This window comes from Bison bison, unplaced genomic scaffold (genome assembly GCF_000754665.1).
Source record: "Bison bison bison isolate TAMUID 2011002044 unplaced genomic scaffold, Bison_UMD1.0 scf7180017864178, whole genome shotgun sequence".
NCBI classification, from domain to species: domain Eukaryota; kingdom Metazoa; phylum Chordata; class Mammalia; order Artiodactyla; family Bovidae; genus Bison; species Bison bison.
In genome coordinates, this window is record NW_011494750.1 from 2,285,731 (window position 1) to 2,297,455 (window position 11,725).

Below are 11,725 nucleotides of genomic sequence, written 5' to 3' on the forward strand. Positions count from 1 at the left end.
GGGAGGCGCGGAAGGGGAAAGCAGGCTCTGTCTGCATGAGGAGCTGGCGGAGCCAGTCAGTGAAACTTTGAGAGGAACCTGCTGGCAACTGTGAGGAGAAAGGATGGTGGGGGAAAAGAAATGAAGCAGGGAGGCTAGTCAGAAGAGCACTAAGAAGTCCAAGCACATGGAGAGCGCCGCCAGCATCCCAGGGCGAGCAGGCAGCAGGGTGGAAGAGCAGGGTTCCAGACCCAACCTGGTGGGACCCCGCACCCCTCACCGCTTGGTGCCGATGGCGTCCAGCTCATCTATGAAGATGATGGACGGCGCTTTCTCCTTGGCCAGCGCAAAGGCGTCCCGGACTAGCTTGGCACCGTCCCCAATGAACATCTGCACCAGCTGGGGGCCGGCCAGCTTCAGGAAGGTGGCCTGGGGTGGAGGGTGACAGAATCAGGCCAAAGGCGCAACAAGAGGCCCCTTCGATTCAAGCCCACCCAGCTGAGTCTCAGCTCCCACCCATCTCCCCCCATCCTTCCCAAGGCACTCACCTTGGTCTGCGCAGCACAGGCCCTGGCCAGCAGGGTCTTCCCTGTACCTGGAGGCCCGTACATCAGCACGCCCTTTGGGGGCTGGATCCCTAAGTTCTCAAACTTCTCCTTGTGGTTCATTGGCAAGACAATGGCCTCCACTAGCTGCCAGGAAGAAGACCTGGGTGAGGACAGTGAACCCTGTGGGCTCCCACAGCCTAACCCTCTCTGTAGCCCTCCCACTCAACTTGGGGCCACCGCCGTCTCCTTGCCCCACATCCAGAGGACACAGAACGCTCACTGCCACCAAGGCTGCCGGTGGACTCCCGGAACAGCAGGACAGGGCAGAAGGACGGGTTAAGAACAGGAGCCTGAGCTCCGGTCCTGGCTCTGGCCCTAACCATCTGAGATCCCAAGCAAGCCATTCAGACCCTCCAGAGCTCAGTCTTCTAAACTGTTCCATGGCCTCTTCCCTGCCTCCCTAGAGTGCTGCAAGGATAAGAGGCATGGGAGGAAAAGTGCTCTGGTCACTGAAGCAGAGAGACACAAAAGGCTGGTGAGGTGCCGGGCTTCCCTCACCTCCTGAATCTGCTTATCCAGGCCCCCGATGTCACTGTACTGCTCCGTGGGCCTCTCGTCCACCTCCATGGCCTTCACCCGCGAGTCGTACTCGGTGGGCAGGGTCTCCAGGATCAGATAGGAGTCTTTGTTCACACCCTGGGGACACAGCATGGAAACCTCAGCTCTGTCCCAGCTCAAGGTCTACCTAAGTGACTAGGGGACAGGTGTCCATAGGGTGAAAGGAGAGCCACAGGACCGGGCAACACAAGAATCAAAGGGCAGGCAGCTCCGCAAATGTTCAGGACCCACAGTGACCCGGGCCGGGGCCAGGGGCTCGGCTCAGCAGTGGGAGAAACCTCGCTGGAAAAGGCCCGCCTGGGCTCAGGGACACCACTCACCACCAAGTCTCCCGGCTTCAGCTTTTCGGCATCCACCAAGCCAATCACAGGCAGGAAGTAGGTCTGCAGAAGGATTCCAGGTGCAGCCTCAGTCACTGCCCTCAGGTAGGCTCCCGAGTCCTGTCCCACATCCCCCTCTCATCCTCTGCAGCTCCTCCTGTTGTGCCAGCCTCACCTGCCGTGTAGAGGTTTTGATCACTGCACACTTGCCCTTCCTTTGGGAGTCTAGATCAATGTTTGCACCATCTTCCTCTTGGTCGTTAGGATCAACATCTAGAAGCTGGGAAAGGAAGAAGCTCAGATTTGCTCAGCCCCCCTGTACTCTGCAGAGCCCAGAACTTCTAGGGCCTAGACAACCTCAGCACTCCCAGGGCTCGCCATCCCTGCCTCACTCCTCAGCCTAGCCCCAAGCCCAGCAAAGGTGCGGTTAATAAATCAGAAGATTTAGCATGATCTCTGCTCAGAGCTCATCTACCCCCTGAGGAAAAATACCCAGTAGAAAAAGAAACACGAAGCTTCCGATGCCTTTTCAGGCCTGTATATTCCCCTAAAAACTTACAGCCGGGAGGAGAACCTAAGAGGTTTAGATCCTACATGCAATTTAGGCCTCAAAAGGCCCACCCACTCTTTCCCCAATGGCAGACCGTCTCCAAGCCCCACTGACCCCTCTTCCCCTCCACATACACACACACCTCGATGACGTTGGAGACCAGATACGGCAGCGTCTTGTTCACTTTGATTTTCTCGCTGTTCTCTTTGATCTTGTCCTTCATGGCCTGGAGTTCGTGGGTGACTCGCAACACTTCGCTCTTCATGATCTGGGATGAGGGTGAATGGAAGGAAACATTCAGCCTTACCTTAGCTTATCTGAGGGCCACTTAATTGGAGCACCTTATCCAGGCAGCCGGAGGAACCCTCCTGCACCCCTTCACTCAGCTCGAAGGCTCTCTGAATGCTCAGCCTGTGTCCACAACCAGCAAAGGTCGAAACAGGAGGCCTGTCGGGAGACCTCCAGGGGAAGCAGTTGTAGTCAAGGGAAAAGAGCCAGACTTTGAGTTGAGCAAATACGGGTTTCAGGTTCTGCCTTTCGTTACAGGCTCCATACCTCACCACAGTAAAACACAAAACAAAACAACAACAACAAAAACCCTCTTTTAGCCTCAGTTTGCTCATCTGTAAAATGGGGGTTTCTTAAAAGACAGACTCTCAAGAGGAATACTGAAAAGCCTGGGAACGGCAGTCAGACCATTCCTTCTCTCAAGCCTTGTCTCCCACCACCCTGGCCCTCTCCCCCTCCCTTTTAAAACTTCGTTTTCTTTTCTCTTTTTCTGGTCTGAGGAGGAAACCGCGGCCCCCACACCTCTCCGAGGGAGGCTGGGGACGACGGGAGAGCACCAGGGCCTGCCCTGTGTGTGGGGACGCGGGCAGGGAGAGGGGGCTTCACTGCCCACCTTGATTTCACTGTCCAGCAGCCGTGTGCGCTGGATGATCTCTTCTGTGGACATCTTGAGAACTTCCTCCCCGATTCCATCTTGCTGCGAAAAAAATAATTTTTTTTCCCTTAAATTCAAGGCAGTTAACTCAGCACTGTGAGTTAGCCAACTCTGCCTCAATTGACCCACTATGCGCCAAAAAACCCAGAATGCAGTCGCGACCGCATACCAAGCGGCCCCAATCCCGGGACCGGGCTCGACCTTGACCCCCGCAGCCACCGCCTCCCCTCCCGCCAGCGGGGTCTCCCCGTGGCCCGAGCTCCAGCACCGCCAGCGCGCACCTCCGCTTCGTCCCACACAGTCGCCATCTTCTCCTGCCGAGTCACTGGACTCTCGAGTTTCGGCAGCAGATTCACCATTCGGAGGAGCAGCCTGAAGATTACACCGGGCGGCAGCCGCAGGGAGAGATCAGTATTACCTCTCTTTACGTCTGCTCTTGACTAGTGAGACTCCGTCAACAAGTCCTGACTCTTGAAAAAAATTAGCTTGGGCCGCGTTGCGGCGGCGAATCTGCTTCTCGGATTCAAAAGCTGAAGCGCAGGCCACAGGACCCGCCCCCGCGGCTGCTGAAAAGTTCCCGCCCTCGTCCTGTTAGTGCCACAGCGAGAGGAGGATGCGCCACTGGCTGGAACGCCCAGAGGGGCGGGACCTGGGGCGGAAAAGAAATAGAAAGGGGAGGGAGAAACGACCCAGGGTCCTTGGGAAATGTAGTCCTAATCAGGCTGCTCACAGGCTGCTCCTCCATCCTAAAGGAGGCAGGTCAGGTGGTCTGGTATTCCCATTTCTTTCAGAATTTTCCACAGTTTATTGTGATCCACACAGTCAAAGGCTTTGGCATAGTCAATAAAGCAGAAATAGATGTTTTTCTGGAACTCTCTTGCTTTTTCAATGATCCAGCCTAGACATTTTATTACAAAAACAGAGACATTACTTTGCCAACAAAGGTCCATCTAGTCAAAGCTATGGTTTTTCCAGTGGTCATGTATGGATGTGAGAGTTGGACTATAAAGAAAGCTGAGTGCTGAAGAATTGATGCTTTTGAACTGCGGTGTTGGAGGAGACTCTTGAGAGTCCCTTGGACTGCAAGGAGATCCACCCAGTCCATCCTAAAGGAAATCAGTTCTGAATACTCTTTGGAAGGACTGATACTGAAGCTGAAGCTCCAATACTTTGGCCACCTGATTCGAAGAACTGACTCATTTGAAAAGACCCTGATGCTGGGAAAGATTGAAGGCGGGAGGAGAAGGGTGAGATGGTTGGATAGCATCACCTACTCAATGGACATGAGTTTGAATAAACTCCGGAAGTTGGTGATGGACAGGGAGACCTGGCGTGCCGCAGTCCATGGGGTTGCAAAGAGTCAGACACGACTGAGTGACTGAACTGAACTGAACAGGGTCTTGTGCCTGTTGGCTTTCAGACTACAATGTACACCGGCAGCTCCATGGGACCTCAGGCCTTCTGATGAAGACTGAAACTAAACCATCAACATTCCTGGGTTTCCAGTTTGCCGGTTTACCCTACCTGCCACGGAGGTTACCCACCTCTGTAATTGTATGAGCCGATTTCCTCATAATAAATCTCTTTACATACATATATGTCTCCTATGGGATCTGTTCCCCTGGGGACCCCTACTAAAATACTTCTTAAAATCTGTTATTTTGAAAACTGCGAAATACATTAAAAAATTGCAAGAATGGACAATGAATACCTATGTATCTTTCACCTAGAGTCACGAATTGATTTGCATTTTCTTTTGCTGTCTGTTTTTCTGAACCATTTCAAAGTACATTGCAGACATCATGTTACTTCACCTCTAATATTTCAACTTGTGTCTCCTAAGAGTAAAGACATTCTAATAATGGAACTCCAATACATTATAGCATAGTATATTGTCATACCTATAGAATTTAATATTGAGGCAATAAAATCTAATATACAGTCCATATTAAAATTTCTTCAATTATCTCCATAACATGCCTTAGAGCCTTAAAAAAAAAAATCCAACATCAAGTCAAAAATCACACATGGCAGTCAGTTGTCAGGTCTCTACAGTCTCCTTCGGTTTAGAACAGTCTCCCGATCTTTTTTGGTCTTTCATGACATAGACATTTTTGAAGCATCCTGGCCAGTTGTCTTGTGTACTCTGTTCTCAACACAGCAACCAAGGGAATTATTTTAAAGCCTCGTTAGATCATGTCACTCCTCTGCTCAAAACCCTGCAGCAGCTGTGAGACTTAGAGTAAAAGCCAAGGTCCCTGAAACAGCCTCCCAGGTCCTGCAGGGGATTTTGTGCTTACGTGCTAAGTCGCTTCAGTTGTGTCCAAACTCTGTGCAACCCTATGAACTGTGGCCCGCCAGGCCCCTCTGCCCACGGGATTCTCCAGGCAAGAATACTGGAGTGGGGCGCCATGTCCTCCTCCGGGGACCTTCCCAACCCAGAAATTGCACCCACATCTCTTACATCTCCTGCATCGGCAGGTGGGTCACAGCACCGCTTTTTTCCTCCCCAACAATTTTCTCCAGGACCTTGACTCCCACTCCTTTCCTCCCTGCTCACAGTTACACGGCTCCTTGTTGCTTGGAGATCAGGCCAGGCCAACTCCTACCTTGGACTCTGTTCTGCTGTCCTGAAATGTTCTTTCCAGGATATTTTCTTGCTTCACTCCCTTACCTTTGCTCCTTCAAGTCTTTGCTTAAATGCCTCCTTCTCATCCAGACCCACTGGCACAGCCTTTAATGTTTCAGCCTGCACCTCCTGGGCCTTTTCTGCTCCCACGCTCCTCAACCGCTTACCCTGTGCTATTCTTTTTTAAAAAAATTATATATTTTTATTTTTAAAATCTAAAACCTAAAGAAAAGTTGAAAATACAGTGTAAATAATTTTTTTCTTGCATCTTTTGAGAGAATATTATTGGTTAAATACCACATCACCTTATATACTTTGGTGGGAATTTCCTACAAACAAGGACATTTTCCTACTTAAGCACAATACAACTTCAGTACCAGTAGGTTAACCTTGATATGTTTCTACCATCTAACCCTTAGCCTCCATTCAAATTTCATCACTTGTCCCAGTAATGTTCTTCACAGAGTTAAAGGACAGACTGCATTCAGACTTGGATTCATTCCAGAATCAAGATCAGAATCAAGCATTGTATTTAGTTGTAGGGCTTTAGTTTCTTTCAGTCTGGGATTGTTTCTCAGTTTTTCCCTGGCTTCATGACCTTGACACTTTTGAAGATTACAGTTACTGTGTAGAATATTTCTTTCCAAAAATAAAAAAATCTGGCATTAACAGTCTTTTAAAAAATTAATCAAGGTATGTATTCTTTAGGCGTGGCAGGTCTTCATTGTTACGGGCTTTCTCTAGTTTCAGTGAGCGGGGGCTGCTCTCTAGTTGCATGGGCTTCTCTTTGCAGTCTCCTGTTGCAGGGAACAGGCTCTAGGGCTCCCGGGCTTCAGTAGCTGCAGTAGGTGGGCTCAGCAGTCCTGGTGCGGGGGCTTTAGTTGCTCCATGAGATGTGGAATCTTCCGGTACAGGGATCGAGTCCATGTCCCCTGCATTGGCAGGTGGGTTCTTATCCACTGGACAGCAAAGGAAGTCCTGCAGGGTATTTCTGTTTGTGTTTACCTGGCGTGTCCGCTTGATTACATTCACGTGACTCATCTTTGCAGGAGCCTCACAGAAGAGACGCTGAGTTTCTCACTCCGTTCATGCGGGTAGCAGCTGATTTCATTTTGTTTCATTACTGGAGATGTCGATCTCGCTCAGTGATTAATCTGGTTCTACAAACCTTCTCCATGGTGAGGGTTTCCCCTTGAAATTAACAAGTATTTTGTGAGGAAGTACTTTGAAACTATGCAAATATCCCATTCTTTTTTTAATTAAGATTTTAATTTGTTCATTTATTAACATCAGTATGGATTTTTGTTTAATTAATCATTACTATGCACTGAATTTTGTATCCCTGCCTCCAAATTCATAACGTTGAAGCTCTAACCCTCAATGTGACGTATTTGGAGATGGGACGTATGGTGGCTCAGACGGTAAAGCGTCTGTCTACAATGTGAGAGACCTGGGTTCGATCCCTGGGTTGGGAAGATTCCCTGGAGAAGGAAATGGCAACCCACTCCAGTACTCTTGCCTTGAAAATCCCACGGACGGAGGAGCTTGGTGCAGGCTACTATCCATGGGGTCACAAAGAGTCGGGCACGACTGAGCGACTTCACTTCCTTTAGGGTTCGATTAGATCATGAGAGTGGGACCCTCATGACGGGATTAAAGAGAGGGAGATCTTGCTCTCTCCTCTCTACATATAAGCACAGAGAAAACGCCATGCAAGGACACTGAGAAAGGGCTGTCTGCAAGCCAGGAAGAGGGGCCTCACCAGGGACCAACCCTGCGGGCACCTTGATTTTGCACTTCCAATCTCCAAAACTGCGAGGAAATACATTTTGATTATTTTACCCACCTGGTGTGTGGTATTGTGTTATGGCAGCCTGAACTGACTAGAACAGTCTTTTTTTTTTAGAGAGGGGACGTATGTATACCTATGGCTGATTCGTGTTGATGTATGGCAGAAACCAACACAATATTGTAAAACAATTATCCTTCAATTAAAAATAAATAACATTTATTCTGTTTATTTATTGGCTGCCCCGGGTCTTCATTGCTGTATGAGGGCTTTCTCTAGTTGCAGAGACTGGGGCTCCTCTCCTGTACTCTCTTGTAGAGCGCAGGCTCAGCAGTTTTGATGAAGCGACCTAGTCGCCCTGTGGCATGTGGCATGTGGAATCTCCCTGGACCAGGAAGCGAACCCGTGTCCCCTGCATTGGCAGGCAGATTCTTATCCACTGGACCGCCAGGGGAGTCCTCTGACAGACTTTCTATGTGGCTGGTGTGCTGTGTGTGCTCTGTACTGCATCCTCCTGCCCACCCCTGCGTGTCAGCACTTAAAGGTGCTGCTCTCCAGCAGGATCTTGCCTCCAGCTCCCACTGCAGCCCGAGGAGCCGGGAGGGTGGTGGAGGCGCTCGTCCACGTATGCAGAGAGACAGGGGTGTCTGAGGAAGCCGGCTGCTCTCCCCCACCCTTGGGCAGACCGTGGGCAGGGAAAGTCCGAATCACCAGGACAAGGTACAAACGGTTTTATTTTTCTAGAAAGAGCAAAGTCCAGAGAGGCAGGGGGGAGGGCAGCTGGGCCTGGCGGAGCCGCGGTGGGCAGGCCCTGGGCCCTGACTGAGGCCGCAGGAGGCCCCCCCCCGCGCCGGCCCCTGCCCCAGGAGTAAACAGGCATGGCGGGGGGCTCAGCTGCTCGGGGCCCTCCAGCGTGATGGCAGAGGAGGAGCAGGGGAGGTGAGGTGAAGTCCACGACCTGCTGGGTCACACGAAGCCAGGCTTCATGGACGAGCGGCGGCAATTGGGGCAGCTTCGTGTCCCGTTGTTCTGCAGGCACCTTGCGGGGGGTTGGTGCAAAGGGCACTGTCGGCTTGGCCGGCCTGGCTGCCCACCCTGGACCGGCTCCCTCTTCCCCTCCCCGCGGCAGGCAGCCCTGCAGGCCCTGTGCCTGGGGAGGCCTGCAGGCCAGAGCCTGGGCCAGGGGTCAGGCGTGGGTGGCGGAGGCACCTGTGGCCCTGGTCACCGCTCCCCCATAACCTTCGAGAGTTCTCTCTCTGTGGTCTCTTTGGGGAGAAAAACAGGGCCGCCGGGAGGGTTTGATGAGTGATTAGACAGAAAACTCTTAGAACAGGCACCCAGGAGGCCCCAAAAGCACCGCCTAAGTGTGATTAGGCCCCAGGGAGCCCCCAGGGCCCAACGCCAGGGCGCTCACCTGAGGTGGAAGATGTGGGAGCAGGGCAGGGCCTGCAGACGGCTGTTCTTCTCACCGATGGACTCGCCGCACAGGCCGCAGTAGAGCTCGGCCTCCTCCACGCACTCGTGGAAGCGCACGACGTGGGCGCGCAGCTCCCGCTGCAGCCCTTTGCTGCGGTAGATGCCCTCGCTCAGGCAGTGCAGCTTCAGCTGGCCCAGCTGCAGCGGGGGCGGATGAGACCAGGTCAGTGCCGGTGAGCAGCGGCCCCCAGACGCCATCTGTCCGCCCGGGGCCACAGGCTGCTCAGTACACGGGGGCCCTGTCCTGCCGCGCTCCTGCCTTGCTGAGGGCCCTAGGAAAAACATCTGGCCCTCTCCGGGCCTTAGCTTCCCTTCATGCAGAATGAGGGGGTTGGCGAAATCAGTGATCCTTACTCCTAGAAGCGACTGGGGACCTCATGTTTTTGACGGATTTTTATTGACCGGATCTGCTGCCTCGATGCCCTACTCGTTAATTTGCTTTCCTGTTTCTGTTCATTGCATACCCACAGCAGCTCATCGACATTTCTGATGATATTTGGGTAAGCCAGAGCAGCTGTTGTCCAGCCAAGGCAGGTGTATTTGGCATTTTGACAGGACTGTGCCCTGATCTCTGAGAAAGGCGCATCTTCTAGAAGACTCTGAGGCTATTTTCAAAAGGTTTGGATAGGATGATGAAATTTGAAGAGGCCGCATAGACTGTGGGAAGAACACAGGCTGTGGAGTTAACACAGGTCAGTTACCAGGTGTGGGACCTTGAACACCTCTCTGAGCCTCACTTTCCTCATCTGTAAAAGGCGGCTCGCTGTACCCACCTTGCAGGAAGCCAGTGAGTCCTGGAACCCACAGCTAGAAGAGCCCTGGGGTGCCCACCTCCCTATCAGTGGCAGAGTCTTAATGACCATCAAGAAACCTCTGACAGGGGGCTTCCCTGATGGCACAGTGGTGAAGAACTGGCTTGCCTATGCAGGGGGCGCAGGTTCGATCCCTGATCCAGGAACATCCCACGTGCCACGGAGCAACTAAGCCTGTGCGCCACTTGTACTGAGCACGTGCTCCAGAGCCTGGGAGGCCACAGCTTCTGAAGCCCAGGTGCCCTGGGGCCTGTGCTCCACAAGGGAAGCCACCTGGGCAGGGAGAGGTCTGTGCACCGCAACCAGAGAAAGCCCAAGCAGCAGTGAAGACCCAGCGCAGCCAGAAAGAAAGAAACTTTCCAAAAAGAGAGAAAGAAACCGCTGAGGAATTCTGATGTCCCCTGAGCTACAGAACTCTCACCCTGCCCGCCCCCCCAAGTGCTCTCTGAGTGGAGGAGAAACAGCCAGGGTCAGGGAGTGACTAGGGGCATCTCCTGGAGATCAGGAAGGACTCAGGGCACGAGCAGGCTGGTGGGGGGGTCTCCCCATCCACCCTAGATCCCACCTTGGGCTCTTGACTCCAGACCCAGCAGACGGAATCAGGTCTGACCTTGTTCCCCACCTCCTCGGCCAGGTCCTGGGCTCTCTCAATGGCATCCAGGGCCTGGAAGGGGAGATAGGGCAGGGCTGCAGGCAGGGCTGTCGGACAGAGACCTTGCCTTGTAGGGAAGGAAGGGCAGGGAGGGACGGGGCTGGGGAGAGAAAGAGACTGGGGTACACTGGCCTGAGCTGCCTCAGTTTACTTGGATACAGAATGGGAAGAACACTCCTATCTCACAGGGGGTTATGAAATCGGGCTCTGTCGCTCAGTCGTGTCCGACCCTTTGCAACCCATTGTTGCCCGCCAGATTCCTCTGCCTGTGAAATTTTCCAGGCAAGAATACTGCCCTGGGTTTCCTACTCCATGTGAAATCATAGGAGGTAGTTCAAGCGTCTGAGTTCCAATGCCAGGTCTGGCCCTTTACGAGCTGGGTGATTGGTAAGTCACGCCCTGCTCTGAGCCTGGAAAGTGACCTGGGATGCCCTGGCCTCACAGATGTGGGGTGAGGCTGATACTGGACAAAGGGTCTGAAAGAGCCCAGTCGGGAAGCAGACCCACACACCCTTGGCTGACCTGTGGGAGCGCTGGGGAGAGCTGGCCGCAGGACAGGGATCCCCCTCACCTTGTCCAGCGCCTTCCTGGCCACCCAGCACTTGGCCACGCCCAGCAACACCTGCACCTGCCCCAGGCGGTTCCCGATCTCGGTCATGATGCTCATGGCAGAGTCGTACCTGGGGAAGGCTGTCTGTGCAGCCGGGTTGGGGGTTGGGATCAGGCCCGGCCTGGCCCGCACAGCCGCCCCCTGCATCCCGGTGACCTCACCTGCAGGTCCCCACGGCTCCGGTGGATGTCAGCAAAGCAGAGCAGGCAGAGAGCCTGCAGCGGACGGTCCCCGTGCTGCAGCGCGATCTTCATAGACTCCTGTGACGGAGCCGGACCCTCAGGCCTGCGCGTCTGCCCCCCACCCTAGAGGCATCCTCACCCCGTGGGCCCCTCAGACACCCTCGGAGCCCGGTACCCCTTTCCTGGTGCTGAGTCCCCGTGTACCGAACCCCTGAGGATTGACAGCCCTGGAGACTGAGGCTCTGAGAGCAGAAGTGGCTTGACCGAGGTCACCAGGTTATTAAGTGGCAAAGCTGGGATTCCTACCTAGGTCGGTGGAACTCCAGACTGGCTCGCTTCCAACTTAAAAGGGTCCCACAGAGTGGGTATTGGGCCGGGGGACAAAGGAAAGCCCCCTCCGCTGAGAACAGACTATAAGGGAATGAGATTTGGGGCAGATGGGGTAAGGGGAGCAAGCACATCCTCCAGGGGCTCAGCGATAGAGAGGGGGGCAGGAGCCAGACTTGGGGGGCCTCAGCGGACTGGGTAGGCAGGAGGAAGCCCCGGGCCCGGGCCCCGCCCACACCGCCGTGCTCCGCCCACCCGCCCGCGCTGCGCCCACCTCACAGCACTCCATG

At 53.7% G+C, this 11,725-nt stretch overlaps 2 protein-coding genes across 2 annotated transcripts in view; both read right to left on the reverse strand.

Annotated features, from left to right (window-relative positions):
* PSMC3 (proteasome (prosome, macropain) 26S subunit, ATPase, 3) overlaps positions 1-3,501 on the reverse strand; it is a 6,060-nt gene extending 2,559 nt beyond the window's left edge. Inside the window, exons 1-8 of the mRNA XM_010842406.1 lie at positions 3,240-3,501; positions 2,917-3,000; positions 2,158-2,283; positions 1,641-1,745; positions 1,466-1,528; positions 1,086-1,223; positions 528-671; positions 260-408 (exon numbers count right to left, since the gene is read on the reverse strand). Coding sequence (XP_010840708.1) covers positions 260-408; positions 528-671; positions 1,086-1,223; positions 1,466-1,528; positions 1,641-1,745; positions 2,158-2,283; positions 2,917-3,000; positions 3,240-3,317 — 887 coding nt within the window. The 5' untranslated portion in view covers positions 3,318-3,501. The remainder of the gene's footprint in view (positions 1-259; positions 409-527; positions 672-1,085; positions 1,224-1,465; positions 1,529-1,640; positions 1,746-2,157; positions 2,284-2,916; positions 3,001-3,239) is intronic.
* A 4,362-nt stretch (positions 3,502-7,863) lies between these two features.
* RAPSN (receptor-associated protein of the synapse) overlaps positions 7,864-11,725 on the reverse strand; it is a 12,670-nt gene continuing 8,808 nt past the window's right edge. Inside the window, exons 4-9 of the mRNA XM_010842407.1 lie at positions 11,710-11,725; positions 11,088-11,186; positions 10,888-11,010; positions 10,275-10,328; positions 8,791-8,990; positions 7,864-8,415 (exon numbers count right to left, since the gene is read on the reverse strand). Coding sequence (XP_010840709.1) covers positions 8,343-8,415; positions 8,791-8,990; positions 10,275-10,328; positions 10,888-11,010; positions 11,088-11,186; positions 11,710-11,725 — 565 coding nt within the window. The 3' untranslated portion in view covers positions 7,864-8,342. The remainder of the gene's footprint in view (positions 8,416-8,790; positions 8,991-10,274; positions 10,329-10,887; positions 11,011-11,087; positions 11,187-11,709) is intronic.